Source organism: Candida tropicalis (assembly GCF_000006335.3).
Source record: "Candida tropicalis MYA-3404 genomic scaffold supercont3.3, whole genome shotgun sequence".
NCBI lineage: Eukaryota > Fungi > Ascomycota > Pichiomycetes > Serinales > Debaryomycetaceae > Candida > Candida tropicalis.
This window is the reverse complement of record NW_003020055.1, coordinates 974,009-991,804: the sequence shown is the minus strand read 5'-3', so window position 1 is coordinate 991,804 and position 17,796 is coordinate 974,009. Positions and strand designations below refer to the sequence as shown.

General features: G+C 32.4%; 7 protein-coding genes across 7 annotated transcripts; 4 read left to right on the top strand and 3 right to left on the bottom strand. All coding sequences in view use genetic code 12, as the record gives it.

Moving 5' to 3' along the window:
• Window positions 1-302: 302 nt before the first annotated feature.
• Window positions 303-2,228, bottom strand: CTRG_02513 (uncharacterized protein; the record flags this gene model as incomplete). The annotated part of the gene is made up of 1 exon (XM_002548170.1): window positions 303-2,228. The coding sequence occupies one exon, from the start codon at window positions 2,226-2,228 to the stop codon at window positions 303-305; it is 1,926 nt and encodes a 641-aa protein (XP_002548216.1).
• Window positions 2,229-3,352: 1,124 nt separating this feature from the next.
• On the bottom strand, window positions 3,353-4,450 carry PEX7 (Pex7p; the record flags this gene model as incomplete). Its single annotated transcript, XM_002548169.1, has 1 exon — window positions 3,353-4,450. One exon carries the CDS (start codon window positions 4,448-4,450, stop codon window positions 3,353-3,355), a length of 1,098 nt encoding a protein of 365 aa, XP_002548215.1.
• Window positions 4,451-4,733: 283 nt separating this feature from the next.
• CTRG_02511 (bifunctional choline kinase/ethanolamine kinase) lies at window positions 4,734-6,407 on the bottom strand (the record flags this gene model as incomplete). Its single annotated transcript, XM_002548168.1, has 1 exon — window positions 4,734-6,407. One exon carries the CDS (start codon window positions 6,405-6,407, stop codon window positions 4,734-4,736), a length of 1,674 nt encoding a protein of 557 aa, XP_002548214.1.
• An 810-nt stretch (window positions 6,408-7,217) lies between these two features.
• On the top strand, window positions 7,218-9,989 carry USO6 (Uso6p; the record flags this gene model as incomplete). Its single annotated transcript, XM_002548167.1, has 1 exon — window positions 7,218-9,989. One exon carries the CDS (start codon window positions 7,218-7,220, stop codon window positions 9,987-9,989), a length of 2,772 nt encoding a protein of 923 aa, XP_002548213.1.
• Window positions 9,990-11,252: 1,263 nt separating this feature from the next.
• Window positions 11,253-12,815, top strand: CTRG_02509 (uncharacterized protein; the record flags this gene model as incomplete). Its single annotated transcript, XM_002548166.1, has 1 exon — window positions 11,253-12,815. The coding sequence occupies one exon, from the start codon at window positions 11,253-11,255 to the stop codon at window positions 12,813-12,815; it is 1,563 nt and encodes a 520-aa protein (XP_002548212.1).
• Window positions 12,816-14,161: 1,346 nt separating this feature from the next.
• Window positions 14,162-15,214, top strand: CTRG_02508 (uncharacterized protein; the record flags this gene model as incomplete). Its single annotated transcript, XM_002548165.1, has 1 exon — window positions 14,162-15,214. The coding sequence occupies one exon, from the start codon at window positions 14,162-14,164 to the stop codon at window positions 15,212-15,214; it is 1,053 nt and encodes a 350-aa protein (XP_002548211.1).
• Window positions 15,215-17,176: 1,962 nt separating this feature from the next.
• On the top strand, window positions 17,177-17,680 carry CTRG_02507 (uncharacterized protein; the record flags this gene model as incomplete). Its single annotated transcript, XM_002548164.1, has 1 exon — window positions 17,177-17,680. One exon carries the CDS (start codon window positions 17,177-17,179, stop codon window positions 17,678-17,680), a length of 504 nt encoding a protein of 167 aa, XP_002548210.1.
• Between the last annotated feature and the right edge of the window lie 116 nt (window positions 17,681-17,796).

Here is a 17,796-nt window from a genome sequence, read left to right as displayed (position 1 = left end):
CCAAGAATTCCATTTTTTTCTAAGTATAACTTCCATGATTCCAATAACCATTTTGTAGAATTAGTAGTTTTGTTGCTATCATCTTCAAAAATAAGACAAGATAATTTGATGTAGTTATCACCATCATTGGAAAATCATTAACAGTAACTTCAATTCCTAATAAAATCTTGAATGAATAACAACTTGGTTTTCAAAAACTTGTTTGTTGTTAATGAAAACATCTTCAAATTTACCTGGATTGGATTCAACTTTAAATTCGTAAATTGCTTGGTAAGATCTTTTTCAATTGTTTGGCACAATGTTTAACCTTTGGATTCTGAACCTTTCATATCAATTACCAATTTGCTATTGTTTTTGAAATCTTCAATTGAAGCTGGGAAATTGATAAATGATTGGTAATCACTTTCTATTTTGTTCACTTGACCAAGTTTGTTATTGTTAATAAGCAAAAGGTAATGTGATTTTAACAACTCAAATTTGATGGAATGGTAGATTGTAGTGGTAGTGTTTGGTTGTGGAGTAGTATAATTCATGCAGCATTTGTAAACTAATTGATCAATTTCATATTTAACCAATTGAATATTCTTTGCATTCTTTCTTGGACATTTGATTAAAACATTATTGGTTCTTTTCAAGGAGTAAGCATTTGGTGAAGTTTTGTTGGAAGAAAACTTGATGTAAACATTGAATTTCTTCATAATACCTTGAATAATTGAACCACCATTACCAATGATTGATTTATGGAAAACTTCTGGGATGTTGAACTTCAATTCCAGTGGCATTTCCAATTCCAACAACTCTAAAGCTTGAACAACGATTGGGACATTATTAGTAACTTCAACATCAATGTAAAAATTGTATTCATTGAAAGCAGTGAAGTTGATCTTCGGAATGTTTTGTAATTGATTCAAAATTTTAATCAACTTACCATTCTTCTTACCAGTAATAAAATCACGTTGATCGTTGCCCATTTCTAATCTCAATTTGATAGCCATGGAGTTTGATGCCAATTGAGCCAAAATTGGTTTAAATTCATCGGAACGACCTACAACTTGTAAACCAAATTGATTGAATGTAACAACACAAGTTTTCTTTAATTGAATCAATTGGGTTAATGCCAACTCATTTATTGGACAAACAGCATCCATAGAGTAATAATTGGCTGCGATACCATTAATATCGTTAACACAATCATTAACTGATTCTGGAATACATCCTTGGACAGTAATAGTGGCATTGTTCAATTCTCCCAAACTTGGCAATTGAATGAAAACTCCATATTTAAACATGATATTCAACAAGTCCTTTTGGTTATTCAAAATTATACTATCAAGTTTGATTTTATTCATGGTGATGGTCTTGGTTATTAATTCTCTCTTGTCAGAAATTAATTTATTCAAAATATGTTTGGCTAATAATAATTCACTAATGTTCTTAGCAGTTATCCAAATTTTCAAATCTTTATTGTTGGAAATAATGTTTGAATTAAACAAGTTTGGCAATAATTCTGGAACATAAATGTTAGCTTTAGTTTGCTTTGCAATTTGAAGGAAATTATATAAATCAACACCACCAAGAACTGGAATCATGGATAATGACATATCAATACAATCAATAGTGTAACCATTCAACAATGAATCAATCAAGATCCTCAATGCAGTTTCACACAAGGTAATATTATCTTTTTTACCAACAATATGCAACGAAAAATCTTTGTGATTAGAAGATTTGTGTTGCTGTTGAAGGAATGAGTTTTTATCATTGTTAATGATAAGTTCAACATCATAACGTTGACTCAATTTAATCATATCATTGGTGAATGCTTCATCAATACTCATAAATTCAACTTCAGTCAAATTCAATGTCTTGTGTCCAACTTGATTATAATTTGTCAAAATTTGGTGTCTAGCATCGTTACAGAATTGTTCATTTCCATGAATAGATACTGAAATTAATGGATTAGCAATTGATGGATCAACAATGGTAATGTAATTCTTGGTAGATTTTCCAAGTTTGGATTGAATATTGTTGATTCTTCTAACAATTTTATGCAAGACATGCAAGTTATCAATCATCTTATAAGAAATGGTAGCGTCTAATGATTCGGCAGTGTAGTCTCTCCAAATACCGTTATGAGTTTCATAATAAGTGATAATGTCGGTATTAGTAAACTTTGGATCAAGAACAAATGAATATTCTAATGTTTGAATAATAGTATTTGAAGACATGGTATCAAGATTTAAGTGAATAATGAATGAAAGAAAGAAACAGAAAGAAATATATGAAAAGTGAAAAGTGAAAAGTGAAAAAAAAAGTAGAATTTAATGAAAAATGCTAATAGAATAAAATGTAATGGGTATCAATAATGGAGGGGGGGGAGAAATAGTGGGATTTGAAGAACCTTTATTTCTGGATGAGTTAATTTTGCTTATTATTTTAATGAAAAAAATATAAACTAAGTTGAAGGAAAAAGGAAGACTATTTATTTGATTTATTTAATTTTGACAATCAAGATGGTGATGATTTTCTATGATTTATATGTGAAAATCAGATCTACTAATAATGCATCGACTAATTAGGAAATTTTTTCTTTTATTTTTTAAATTGGGTTCCCAGGAAGTGGAGACCACAAAATCTATTGTTTACAATATTTATACTTTAGGAAATACGCACTTACCACAAAATCATCTTTACTGCCACCATACAGGACAATTTCCCAATTGGGTAATTTAATTGGTAATTTAACTACCTGCAGGACTCTGCTAGCTGTTGAAACAGCACTATTGATCCTCTACCCCTAATTAGAAATAATTGACATGTAAATCCTTACCATTTTAGGCACATGAATAATATATTACGTTAACTTTTTTTTGTTTTCTTTTACAAATTATCCTTTTACTGTTTGTGGAAAGTAACAGAAAGACTAGATCTTTTGTCACAACTGTAGAAAGATACAAATAATGGAAAATAAACATTCGATAGATGTTTGTTTAGCCTTGCTTTGGTTCAACTGCATAATCTTCTACATTGACATTTGAAATTGAAAATCTTCTATGAAATCAAATATTTGTGTTAAGTAATAAAGCACAAATGTTCCAAATAGGAAGTTCTTGGGAAGCCACAGACGAATTTTCTTTACATTTCGTTGGAACCTGATCTAGAAAAATAATAAACAAAGACAATTGATTTCTACGTCATCGTCGATTTCGTTAATATTATTTCTTCCTTCTACGATCCTACCCCCTTTATTTTTTTTTTTGGTTGACTTAATATTCCAGTCACCGCCCCTCTAAATGCGTTTTGTTTGATGAATACGTTTCTATAAATAAGTTACCTGATATTATTACTACTTTTAAACTAAATATCTATTTGAATTCCAAACATGGACCATTTCATCCCATCCAGTAGTACCTATCCAACCAGGTTCACCCCAAAGACTATAATCACAATCCATGACAAATTCTGAATGAGCCAGGAAAACTGCCTTTAGAGGAGCTCCAGCTCTTAAAAATCTTGCTCTTTCATCAGCAGAATCTCTCCAAACCATTGATGTCATATCATAACTTGCAGAAACCAATTCTTTACCATCAAATGGACTCCATTTAACTCTTTTTACCGCCATTTGATGTCCATGAAACAGATTAAGTGGACTTGGTCCACGTATATGAGGAGTATCACTTATTATTCTGAAATCCCAAATCAGAACAGATTTATCTGATCCACCTGAAGCTAATATCGTCGGACGGTAAAAATTTGGACTTACCAGTAATACTTCAAACCCACTATGGGCGGTAAATTCTTTTTGTAATGGATTTCTATCTCTTATATCCCAAATTTGAATTTTACCTGCACCAGTGCAACTAAATATCTGTGATGGGGAATGAGGGGAGAATTGAGCTTCATAAACACAATTAGTTGTATCAATAGCTTGATGTTTAGGTTGATGATGCACTGGAGGTGGTGCTTGACCTTGAGCTTGTAATGGAGCTATTTTTGTTGAATAATCAGGATGATTTGCTTGTAAAGTAAGAAGTGATTCTGGTCTATTTGGTGAAAATACTTTAATTTGTCCATCCCAACTACTTGAAACAAAATTAGTTTTATCAACAAGATTAAAATTAACTGCAAATACTTCACGTGAATGTTCTTTCCATTGCATAACTGGGAATTCTGGTACATTTAAATCAAACATTTTAATACTTCCATCTCCCGATGATACAACAACTTGATTTTCATTGATTTCTGACCATGCTACTGAAAATAATCCATCTTGTGTCATCCAAGATCTTTGTTCATGAATAACCCCACTTGGTTCAATACTTAAGATAAATAATTTCCCATTACCTACTAAACCGTAATTTGCAGATGTAGCCACAGCTATTTTGTTATCAAAAAATGGAGAATATTGTATTCCATACCCATTAAACCCTTTAGTACGAAACGAAAGCATTATTGGTTTGAATAAATATACCTGGGGGATTGAAAATCTGGAGTAAAACTAGTGAGAGTCAAAAAAAAAAAAATTATGGCAAAAAAAGAAAATTTTTATTTTATTTTTTTCTTGCCTTGGTTCTCTCAACGTCTATGACTCCCTCGACGTGATGCTCGCTTGGTTTGATGGCCACTTTTGGCCGCGGCTAAAAGTCCCCGTTTTCGGTACGATTTAGATAAATATTGTGTCAATACAGGGCTTGGATTGTATTAAACTATATACAGGTTAAACCTATCTAGACCTATAAATCAAAAGCTTTAGTATCAAGGTATTTGATGTCTTGCAAGTGCTTCTCATCAATGTCTTTCTTATCAACAATTCCAAATTGAATAAGATCTCCCAAAATCAAGTCGACTTTTTGATTGGCATATTTTAAATAGTCAAATTCATCATCACTTGAAGTGATGATTTCCACTTCTGTAGCACCATTTTTATCAACAGTTACAACAGTGCTATTGCGAGGACTAGATTCATCTGTATCGCCATCAACAGTGAAATTATAAGTACTATTGATACCTTGCTCAGATCCATTGGAGTGTAATTGGGGTCTTATTGGACCATTTTGAATCAACCCCCATAAACACCAGAAAATTTGTACAGATGCACGCCAATAGATACACTCATTGTATAATTTTTCAATTTCAAATTCCATAAGAGGTACTGGATCTGTTGAATTGTTGAAAAGTTCTTCTGGCTTTTTGGATGTCTTCAAGTTTGAGGAAGGATATTGGAAGTCATATTCAACATATGATTTGATCATGTTTAATTGTTCTGACTTGGTTGGGAAATTTTTGTTGTGGATAAAGTATGACTTTTCTGGATCATGATAATCTGACATCCATTCTGAGAAATGATTTACAATGTCAAATGCAGGGAAATTAGCACCAGAATATTCAAAATCAATGACAACTAAATTTGCATCCTTCTTGTGTGAAGAAGCCACCTCTCCATCAATGGACAACGATTCAATGAGAACATCTTCTGGGTTGAATGATTCATGTAATAACAAATTACCATATTGGGTATCATTATGACAAAATTTATAGTTGGAAAGAAAATGCTCAGTGTCATACTTGTTAAACAACCATTCTTTATACTTGGCAACATATTCCTTGAATTTGGAAAATTCAACCACAAAAACATTTTTTGGATCATAATTTGCTTGTAAATATCCAGGTAATAATTCAGTTTCAAAAATTCTTAACCATTTTTCAATCAATTTCCAACAAGTTGGCTCAGCTGTAAAATCATGACTATCCAATTCAATTTTATAATGCAAGTCTTTCATTCTTCTGCCCAACATTTGTGAGAGGACTTTATCTCTAATTTGTTCTTTATTCAAAGTAACAAATCCATCTAAAAATTGTTCAAATCTACCATTTGAAAATATCCCCAATAATCTTGGACCTATTCTCTTTTGGGATAATTTAACCAAAATTGCCAATTCATTGTCTCTATCAATCAATTCGTCGACATTTTTACCATAAACTCTTAATAAAAGTGCAGGAAGATGGATATTCTGAGCTTCGTCATGGTATTCTAATTTATAAATAGAATTAGTTAGTGCACCTGATATTCTATTCACAGTCAAATGTTGAGCCAATAATTGACGTTTATGCCATTTACTAATTCGCAAAGTTTTGGTTAATGCAATGATATCTTGTTTAAAGAAATCTAAAGGTAATGAATTATCCAAATAAACCTGAACTGAAGGAACTGAACGTTCTTGATCTACTTGAGTTGTGGTGATAGTGAGTCTATTCAAAGAAGATGATGATAATGATCTTCTATGCAATGATGATAAGCTTGATCTTCTTGATGCACTGGTAGATCTTGAATTTGCCGTTGAATTTCTTGTTCTCGATCTTGATCTAGACCTTGATTGTTCCTTAATATTAGCTGGTGATATCTCCATTCTTATCTATACTCCACTTGTTGTCTGTTGTATTCTGTAAATAGCAAGTATCTGCTTTTCTTTTTCCTGGTTGCCTTTTTTTGGTTTTTCTTTTCTTTTCTATTCTTTTCTTTTCGGTGCTAGAGCGGGGGACCAACAGATTCAAAATTTAAGCTAAAAAAATTTTCATTCGCACTGATAAGCATTGCTGTTCGGTGTCGTGGTAATTCCTGGCGAGGTGGCGGCGACGATTTTGTTGGGTTGCGCACACGACTATTTACTTAAATAATACATTATACGAATGATACTGCTACCTATATGCAAAATGAAATTAAAGTTAATGGTTGTATTAAAGTTGAAGCAACAATGGTTATTACAGAAAAAATTGATTAGGTGTATTATGAAAATCGATATAGGCAGAGTAATAATGTTAAAGTCACAAGCCATCCACCAGAGAATAAGCAATGAGAAACGAGGACAATGTCACGTGGGCGAGGTTAGATAGCCAAAACATCACTAGTTAAATGTTTACCATTGGTATCAATGTGACGATTTTCTGTTATTGTGTTCTTGCAACAATGATTCCCTAAACCTTATTATCGTCTAATTTGAGACACCTTGTGATTAGATTGAAATTGACGATATGAATGACTATACTTTCAAACTAACAACCAAATAGGAAGAAAGAAAGAAAGAAAAAAATGCCACATTATGAAAAGCTGGAACAAAAAAAAAAAATAGGAATCAAAATTTCGTCTTCTCATCTTTGGTAACATTCACATTTTCTTTCTACCACCAAAGACAATAATCTTGGTATAATCATTATCGAGTATGGGTTTTGTTGTTTACCTATCCTTAATTGGGATACTTGTATTTGGGGTGATTTTCCAACTCCAGAATGCAGAGATTCAAAAATTGAAAGAAACAAATAAGAAAATTTCAGCTCTTATTGAAACCATTCAAGATGATCTTGATTCAAAGAATAATGCTTTGAAAGAACTTGAAAGATCCCACAAGGAAACAGCTAAAGAATTAACTACGACTACTTCTGCCAAAGATCAATCAATTAAGGCTTTGGAATCCAAATTACTTGATGTTAGTAACAAGTATCACGCGTCAATTCAATCTGAAGCCAAATCAAAAGCTCTTCATCAAGACAACAATTCCACCATCAAGAAACTTAAGGAAGAAATTGAAGAATTAAAAGCTAAAAGGGTTTCAGAAGAAGAGCTTAAAGTGAAATTGGAAAAGCAATATGATTTTAAGTTGAATTCTGAAATTGAAAGATTGATTGTTGGTAAAGATTTGCAAAACACTCAATTGTCGGAAAATATTAAAAGTCTCAACGATTTGCTAGAGACTAGAAATAAAGAATTCAATAAATCTGAAGAAACTAACAGTCAAATTATCTCTGAATTGAAGCAATTGGCTGACAGTATTCAAAAGAAATTGGATGCTAAAAGTCTTGCATATGATAAATTACAAGTTATTAATGATTCACAAAGAGAACAATTTGAAACTAAAGATGCAAGAATTAAAGATTTGGAAGAACAACAGAAGAGAGATAATGAAAATTTTGTTGCCGTTTCAGACAAGTTAGCTAGATCTGAAGAATTGGTTGCCGAATTACAAGAGACAAAGAAAGAATTGGAAGAAACAGTTAAACATCAAACTGAAGTAATTGATGATGATTCAAAAGTGTTGACTTTATATGAAGAAAGCATTATCAGTTTGAATGAATATTTATCAAAACAAAATCAAAAAGAAAACATTATTTCCGATCAATATTTTGTACATTCGAATGATGAAGTTAAAGAAATCTGTGTAACCACCCGTACTTATATTGATGCTTTAACAGAAAAAATAGCAAAACTTGTTGAATCTCAGGAGTCAACTTCCAAAGATTTAAAAGCAGCCAACGATAAGTTGACAGAATTAAATGTTCACAATGTTACTTTTGGATGCCAATTGTTAACCAACTTGGAAGCATTGGAAGAAGCACTTGCTGGAAAATTAAGTCAAGAAGATCAAAAGGAAGTCAGTGCAAAAATTAAAAGCATTACCGGACAGTTTTCTGATTCTCAGAAACCTAAAGAGGATGCTTTTGAACAAAATGGTGCTGAAAAGAAAACAGAGCCAGATACCAGTAGGTCAGTCGATGAAGAAATAACCACACCTGTTGTGAAATCCAAGGAATTGGTCATTAATGACGATCCAGTTGATGAAGTTAACAAAGACGCAGAATCTGTTGAAGATATTCCAACATCTTATGACAAAGAAACTGAAGTTACGCCAATTGAAGAACCGGTAATTGTAACAACCGAGGAAAAAATTGTCGAAGATAAAACCGAAGCTCCAAATGCCGAAGAACCAGTCGCCTTGGAAACAGAATCCGCTGGCGTTATTTCAGATGTAAAACCGCTGGAAGAAAAGAAAGAAGTTGAAGCATTGACAGAGGACTTTGCCAAAGAAGCAGATGGCAAATTTATTGAAGACGAACCAGAAGTTGAGACAGAATTGGAAAAGAAATCTGATGAGAAGGAAATTGAAGATGAACCAGTTGTTGAAGAACCAAAGGATGAAGAAGTTAACTCAGAGGCATTTGAAGAAATCAATGAAAAATTCACTGAAACTTCTGATGAAAAGACAATTGCTGATGATGCCCATGAAGAGGGAAAAGAAATTGAAGAACCACAAGTTGAAGAACCACAAGTTGAAGAACCACAGGTTGAAGAGCCACAGGTTGAAGAACCACAAGTTGAAGAACCACAAGTTGAAGAGCCAGCGGTCGAGAAACTGAATGTCAAAGAAGAAGAAGAAGAAGAAGAATTGGCAGAAAAATCTGGAGAAAAACTCATCCAAGATACACCAGTTAATGATGAGTTACATGCAGAACCCGCTGCTGTAGAAAAGGTAAAAGATGGTTTAGTGGAAGATTCTGAAGAAAAACTTATTGAAGATGATTCAACAACAGATCAAACTCCAGTTGAAATTACCAATGTTGAAGATCCAAAAGAGGTTGAGTCAAAAGAAGTTGATCCAAAAGAGGTTGAGTCAAAAGAAGTTGAGTCAAAGATTGAAGAACAAAAGGAAGTAGAAAACGTGACTGACAAACCAAAGGATGAACAAAATGATGAAGTTTCTAAAGTTGAAGAATCCAAGGATAAAGATTTGAAAGTTGAAGAATCGAAGGATGAAGGTTTGAAAGAAGAGGAACCTAAATTTGAGCAAGAAAAAGAAAAGTCTGATGATTTAAAGACCGAAGAGGTGAAGAAATCTGCTCCAGAAGAAAATGATTCAAAAACAGTTGAATCAAGCACTGAAGAGTCAAAGGAAGATGTTCCAAACACTGATGATCCACAAGAATCAAAAGAACATTTGGATGCTTCAAATGCTGATTTAAATAAGGAAGGTACCGGCGACGATGATGAAGATGAAGATGAAGACGAAGATGACGACTATACTACTTCCAACACTGAATCAGAAGCTACTCCAGCACCTGAATCTTTACCAACATCGTCCTCTTCAGCAGGAAGTTCAAAATCACCAAAAAAAAAGAACAACAAAAAGAAAGGAAAGAAAAAGAACAAGACTACATTTTAGAAGACTTTTAGTTTTAATTTATATAGATATATAAGCAGACGTGTGTGTGTGTGTAAACCGTATCATCTAAAGCATGTGTAGATGATTTAATAATTTGATTAGACAATAATCTCTAGTGTTTACGAAATTGAATCCTGTTTGGGAATGTCAATGCGAGACATACCACTCTCATAAAGCATCTTGTGTTCTATTTATATCACCGTGTACCCAATAGAGGTGGTTATGTAATCTGCTCGTCGTTTACCCTTTGCCACGTCAGTTTTTTTTTTAAAAAAAAAACGAAGTATTAAATAGAATCTGTTTTGAGCCCATTTCCCATGGGGTCATAACATTACACAACATAACCTGACCAACCTAAATAGAAAAACTAGAAAAATTTTAACAGAGGCGATTTGTTATGGCCCCAAAAAAACTAAAAAAAAAAAAAAAAGAAAATATTGTTTTTAGAGATAAGAAGAACATGACACTAAAAAAAAAAGAGGACAATCAATCAACCACGAGAATATTCTTCTTCTTCTTCTTCTTCTCCTTCATTACCCCCACCAATCCCCTCCTTTTTGTTTACATATGACCTGAGTGTAGTATTGCGATGATCACTTGTTTATATTGCTCTACCTCTTGTATTACACCAATTGGAATATTGCCCTCAGGAAATTGGGTGTGATTCCTGATACGGATCATGAAATGAAAGTAAGAGAGAAAGAAGTGTACTGTAGAGTTAGACTAGCGGGAGTCTGGGTTTGGTTGAGTTGAGTTGTTCAAGTGAAGACCACTTTGTACTATAAAAGCATAATTCAAATTTACAAGTTAAGCGCAATTGCTTTCATGTACAAGAAGCCCATTATTATTATGCACAAAGATAAGGGAATTTGTCTTTTATATAGAACGCAACAACAACAACAACAGCAACAAACAACAATAACAATAATAACAATAATAACGACGGATTACTCATTAGTGAATAGTATTATCATTCAAAATCACTTGCTGTGTTTAAATACTGTCGAAGGTGTGTTTATATTTCCATGAAGTGATTCACTGTATAATCTAAACATCTAGTGTTCTCTTTTTATTTTTTTTTTGCCGTTTGATTAACTGAGGGGGGAAGGAACCGGTTGCACAATAGGATATTATTTCCGCTTCTAATACATAAACTTGGAATTTCATTTTTTCTAATTTAAACAGAAAATTTTTCTTTTTTCAAAATTATCTAATATTTATTCATTTCTTTTCATTATCACCATTTAGTTGGATCCATGGATTATGGCTGTTACAATTGATCAATTACACTATTATAACAATAACAATACCCCTTCCACCACCTCCCCATCATTATCACCACCATCAGAACAATTCATAATGCCTTTGAAAGCACTACCGATAAGAGATAAGACGCGGGATATTACACATCTTTCTGCTCAACAGTACTATAATGATCTATCACCACATCATCATCATCATCATCAACAACAACAACAACAACAACTAAGGCGTAAATCATTCAAAAGTATAAAAATGCAGAGATCTTTTAGTATCAGTAGTATAAAAAGTAATAACTCCGTGGAATCGCATCCATTAACTTACACCAACAATAATCATCAAGGTTTAGATGACTGCGAGAAAATGGAACTAGATGAATATGATTCGGATGAAGTGTCTTGTAATTCCTGTCTGTCTACTCCATCGAAATCAAACTTTAGTTTCCTGTTTGATACCCAATCATTAACTATTCCAAGTATACCCATACAAAAACCACAATCATATTCAAATACATCAATACTATCATCACTGACAGGTTCCACTCTCAGCTTATCTATTCCCACGGGTGCTCCATCTTCATTCCCGTCAAGAGCATATATTCCTACATCTACAAGCACTGTTTCTTGCTCGCCAGTCACTACCGTTTCTATACCTGCATCTACATCGTTACCATCAACTTCCGGAAGAGACAAGAGCTTGTGTCGTTCTCCTTCTAGTGATTCGTTGTATGTGATATTAAAGAAGTCCACTCCCAGTCCATCCCCACTTGGAAACAACTCCGGTGTAAAGTCCATGTACTCCAACCTCACATCATCTTTGAAATCATTCAGAAACAAGTTGTCTTTGTATAATAAAGAGAATCTTATTAGTTATATCGTGGATTCACCTCGACTCACAGATGACAAACTCCCACAAATTCCAGAATTGGAAAACGAGGTTGTGAATGAAACTGGTGAATCTGATGATCCGGTTGACCAAGATCAAGTGATGCAAGAGTTGACAACGTTTAAAAGTTCAGAACCTCATCACTGTAGTAATAAGCTAGGGCTCACGAGAGTTAAATACAAGACTAGGGAACAACGATCAAATAGAGAATTTTTACGATTATATGCATTTGATCATCATGCCAGAACCAAATCACTGGTGTTGCCAAATTATATGAGTCATGATGAATTAAAAAGATTGATTGTTATTCGTCCACATTTGAAAGAATTCCATTATGAGTATAACATTCATAGAATATCAAGTTTATCTAAAGAAAAGCTTTGGAATAGTGTTATTTTGCCTCCACGTAATGATGATAGTCCGAGGTTGTTTATAGATGGAGAGAATTACATCTGTATTGAAGAAGTAGATGAGGATGAATTATCGCTGGGCTATTCTATCGTACGAAAACAAGGAGGATATATGCCCTGGGTTTTGAAACAAAGTATCAGACCAGCTGGTGTATTACCTAAAAGTAAGTGTATTTTTAATAGTGAAGCTCCAAATAGTGGAGTAACTAATTGTCAATTCACTGTTAAAGGCTGGTGTAACCCTAGATGGGTTGATATCAGTAAAGAATAATAAATAGGTTTTCTTATTTGATTTGTATTGTGAGTTTTAATCTAATTTAATTTAAGTTAAGTTAATTTCATAAGGATCTACAGACCCTTGACTTTTTAATTACCCCCTTCAACTTTTTTGTAGTACGATAAAGATAAACATGATTGCTGCATCTCTACTTCCTTGCAAGCCGAAACCTCGTAGTCACAGGATCCTACACCCCCTTGAATCCGTTAGAAGACTTATTGAATTTTACTTTCTTACATAATACAAACTTGTTGGGTAATAATATGATGCAATGATCATGTTGAAAAAGTTAGTTAATATTACTATATTAAGTAAGACTCAATAGGATTGTTAATCATCTATTGTGTTGAGTCAGATTTGGAGTCGTGCATGTGTGTTGTTCCATGCGGAAATAATGGATTCCCGTAATTCCATCTACACATCCGAGTGTATAAATCGCACTGTTGATTTTAACGGAGTTAAGTTCTCACTGTAGTTCAGTAGATCACAAAAAATATAAATATCAATATGAACCAGTGGATTTTAACTCCTACCTACCACCACCTATTATTGTACTGCTACCCTACAACTGCCGTGTGAACTGTACATTACATCTACAGGAAATAAAAAGAGTAAGGGTAAATTAAAGGAAATGAAATCAGATCCAAGAAATTGTGAAAAAAAAAAAAAAAAAAAATGCAAAAAAATTTTGTTGAGTAAAACAAAAAATAGTTGGATCGACGATATCTTGTTCCTTGTCTAATTATTCAAAGATATGTAAAGAATATTTTCACACTGCTAAATAACAGGTTAGACCACAGATGATGTTCAACGGTAAATTGGAGAATATTCTCTAATTATAACTTTATCCCTTTTCTCACTCTCTATCTCTCTCTACTCCGCCAGTCATTTTAATCGTAATAAATAGCAATTGTTACAGTTGATTACCCAAAAAAAATATCCTACATTTTGTTACCAACGCTTAATTTTTCTCATTGCATTCCGCCCGAAACCGCTACCGGTAACTCCACGGCCACGGCGAGGGCTACGGCCAGCTCCACCACGAGGAATTACTTCTGTGATTGCTCGACCGCCCCACGAATTACAAAACAGCGATGGGCAAAAACAAACAATGCGCAACAAATAGAAACAAAAGAAATTTTGTTTTTTTTTTGCTCTTAGTCCGAAAATGGCAAAAATCAATTTGTATAAATTTATCAACTCTCTCCCCAAAAATAAAAAAGAACAAAAATTAAACCAACAAGGGAATACTTTTCAAAGTCGTTTTCCAATTCATATCCTTTTCCTTTTCGTTCTTTTCGTTCTTTTGTTTGCATAAAGTTCAATAACTATTCTTAATAATGTTAACTAAATTCAGGCTTCCAGAAGCTAATGTTTGGAACTCTTTACCATCTCCAAATACTCCAGTTCCTGAAAGTCCATTCACCAATGAATTTTTATCCCAAATTTTTTATTCTTCTTTAAAAGTTAGAACTCCTTTAACTATTGCTTTAGTTTATTTCACTTCTGTTCATTTCATTAATTCTTTAGTTAGAGCAAGACAAATCAAAAAGTTCAATCAAACTAGTGAAAAGAAAGTTACTGCCGATGAATTATCTGAAAAACAATTGAAAAAATTACCTGCTGCCCCTTATGCAATTGCTAAGACTTCATTATTTAAATTTTTTGTTTTAGCTCATAATGTATTCTTATGTTTATATTCTGTTTGGACATTTATTGGTTTCACTTCAACTATTGGTTCAATTATGAATTTGTTTGAAGGTAATTTCTTGTCTAGTTTATCAAATTATAAACCTCAGAAATTGGATATTTTCATTCATTCTGTTTGTGATGCTGAAAGTGGTGTCTTTTCAAGAATTTTAAACAATGAAGGTTTCCATAATTTGGAAATTTTTGGTTGGTGGTTTTACATGTCTAAATTTTATGAAGTTTTAGATACTGTTATTATTTTATTGAAAGGTAGACCAAGTTCACTTTTACAAAGTTATCATCATGCTGGTGCTATGATGAGTATGTGGGCTGGTATTAGATATCAATCCCCTCCAATTTGGATCTTTGTTGTTTTCAACTCATTTATTCATTCATTGATGTATTTTTATTTCTCATTAAGTTGTCTTCATATTAGAGTTCCAACTTTATTTAAAAGAGTTTTAACTAGTTTACAAATTACTCAATTTGTTGCTGGTGGTTCTATTGCAGTTTTGCATTCTTTTATTTGGATTGTTGATTCAAGTGGTGTTTTAACTGATGACGAATTGAAATGGGTTAGTTGTATCGGAGCTCCAGAAAAGGCTTTACCAATTTTAATTAACGTTGCTTATTTAATGCCTTTAACTGCTTTATTCACTGCATTTTATATTGAAAGTTATTTAAAGAAGAAAGCTGCTCATTGATATTATTATGAGATCTCCTTCTAATAATACAGATATAAATTCATAAACATTAATTACGTTAGACTATATTTTATTTAGAAGTTATTGTTCCTACTCAAACTGTATATATGATTGATTAATAAATGGACTCTGTTTTTCGTTTCAAATAATTGCAAAAAAAAAATGAATGCCAAACTATGTAAACCCCCTCAAGCAAATTGATGCGAATTTTATACAAGGCTAACACTCGCTTCCTTTGTTTTTTACTTCTCTTGTGTGGGGAAAGTTGTGGCTTAGTTGACTAAAAGAAAGATGTAAAAGATTCTTATCCAAGTTTAGATTATTCTGATTCAAGTAAAGCTTTTCTTGGTCGTCTTGACAGAAACATTTTCTATCTTTGTCACAAACGATTCAACTCCTCGTAACCATTCATCATAAAGATAATGGGGGAATAATAAGATTTAATTGAAAAATGTCCAATTACAGCTTACGGGTGAAAAACCTCAAAGTTGTAACGACTCTGGAGTATTGTCCTTTGATAGTCATATCTTTGTGTGTAATAAAATTCTTACTAAGGCGTACAAATTTACTTTAATTAAAACAAAAATATAAATAGAAAAAAAAAAAAATTTTTTTATCAAGCTAATAAGTACAAGGAATATCATCTGAAGATGATTATTGTATATAAGAGATCTAGAGTTGAAGTTAGGATAGGATAACCCTTTATAAATCAAGATATGACATATTTTAATCAAAATTAAAGGAGATTGGCAAACTCTTTGTTGTGCCATGAATAGACATATTAAATGAGCCAATTATAGAACAAGAGTAAATAATATAAAATGTAACCAATATTTCAAACTTTAAAAATTAATAAATGCCTCATGAATAGTTAGTTAGTTAGTTAGTTAGTTAGTTAGTTAGTTAGTTAGTTAGTTAGTTAGTTAGTTAGTTAGTTAGTCAGTACTGCAATGTAGTCGAGGATTGGATTGCATTGGATTGGATTAGCTGAACATCAATCAACAATAAAAAAAAACGCGAAAAAAATAAAAAACAAAAAAACGCAATTCTTCTTTCATAACAATGGTCATAATAATGTATGGCTTACACCAATGATCATGATATTCAATACACGAATGGGTCGTGACATCATAACCCTGATTTTCAAGCTCTTTTCAATGGCACCAAAAAAATCATAAAATTTTATGGTCATTGAAAAGCTATCAATTTTTTATTTTTATGAATGAATGAATGGTTTTTGTGCGACAATATCCCCGATACAATTTTTGATTGTCATCTAAAATACACTTCTTTAGGAATGTATGTAAATGTTTAGTATTATTATGAATTATGAATTATTTACTTCACAAATCGAATGAGTCAAATTTGTAAAAGAAAAATTTTCGTCAAACATAATTGTATAAATAGTCTAGTATATTCTAGACGGGGGATTTTGAAAAGAATTTTTTTTTTTTTTTTCTTTCTTTTTTATTTTTTGTTATAAAGTACTTCATACACGATTTTGTTGCATTTTGGAATTTAACAACCATTTACCAAAGATGATGAATTTGTTTTTGATTTTATTAGTGATATTCCCATTTTTTAAATTGTAACGAAGATCCAACTTCTGATCATTGTGATAATATTTATACCTGGGAAGATGATGATAATGTTGAAACAGTTGCATCTAAAGTTAATGTAAGTGTTGATGATCTTATCAAATACAACCCTATTCTTGGGCAATATAATTTAGCTGAAGGAGAGGTAATCTGTTTAACAAGATGGAATGTTCTGTCGTGTGGAACTTATCCAACGTGCTACTTTTCAAACCCTGACAAATTCTGTGACACTTAAACCATTGATAATGAGAATGTGAATATTACCTGTCAAGAAATTTGTGATCAATTTGACATTTCACTTTACGATTTACTTGATTTTAATCGTCATAATGATAATTTTTTAAGTTGTCCTTCTGGTTGGTTTATGGATGGTGATACATTTTGCGTTTCTAAACCAAATTTCACAGCATGGGACAATTGTGTATCGTTAGCTCAACTTGATCAAAATACTGATATGGTAGATAATTCCATGTTAATGGAGGAAACTTACACAATTAGCCCTTTAGCTTCAGATTCATCTATAACTGAAAGGTATGAGTATTTCTACGACACTTCACTTTCATCTTATACAACCAGAGCTATCGATGCTTCTTTAGAAGTGGGACAAGCTTCCGATCAAGAAAGTGAATTTCTTCTGGAGACAAATCAAAGTGATGTTTTTGATACAACAAGCACCTCCAGTACTGCTTCTAGTACTACTTCTGCAACTAGGTCTTCTTCTGCTGCTTCAATAACTAGTATTCCTAGTGCAAGTAGTTCAGTTACTACTTCGCCTGATTCTGAAACAACAGTTTCAAGAGGTGATGCAGCATCTTTAAAAATGTTTGGAATTGCTTTTGTTATTACATTTGTGTCTTGTCTTTTATAATCATTAATAGAAAATAACTAAACCATTTATATAAATGAATAAACATCACATGACTCGGATTACACGCGTTTAATTTTTTTTCTTGCCTTTTTTCTGTTATCAATATAAGAAAAATC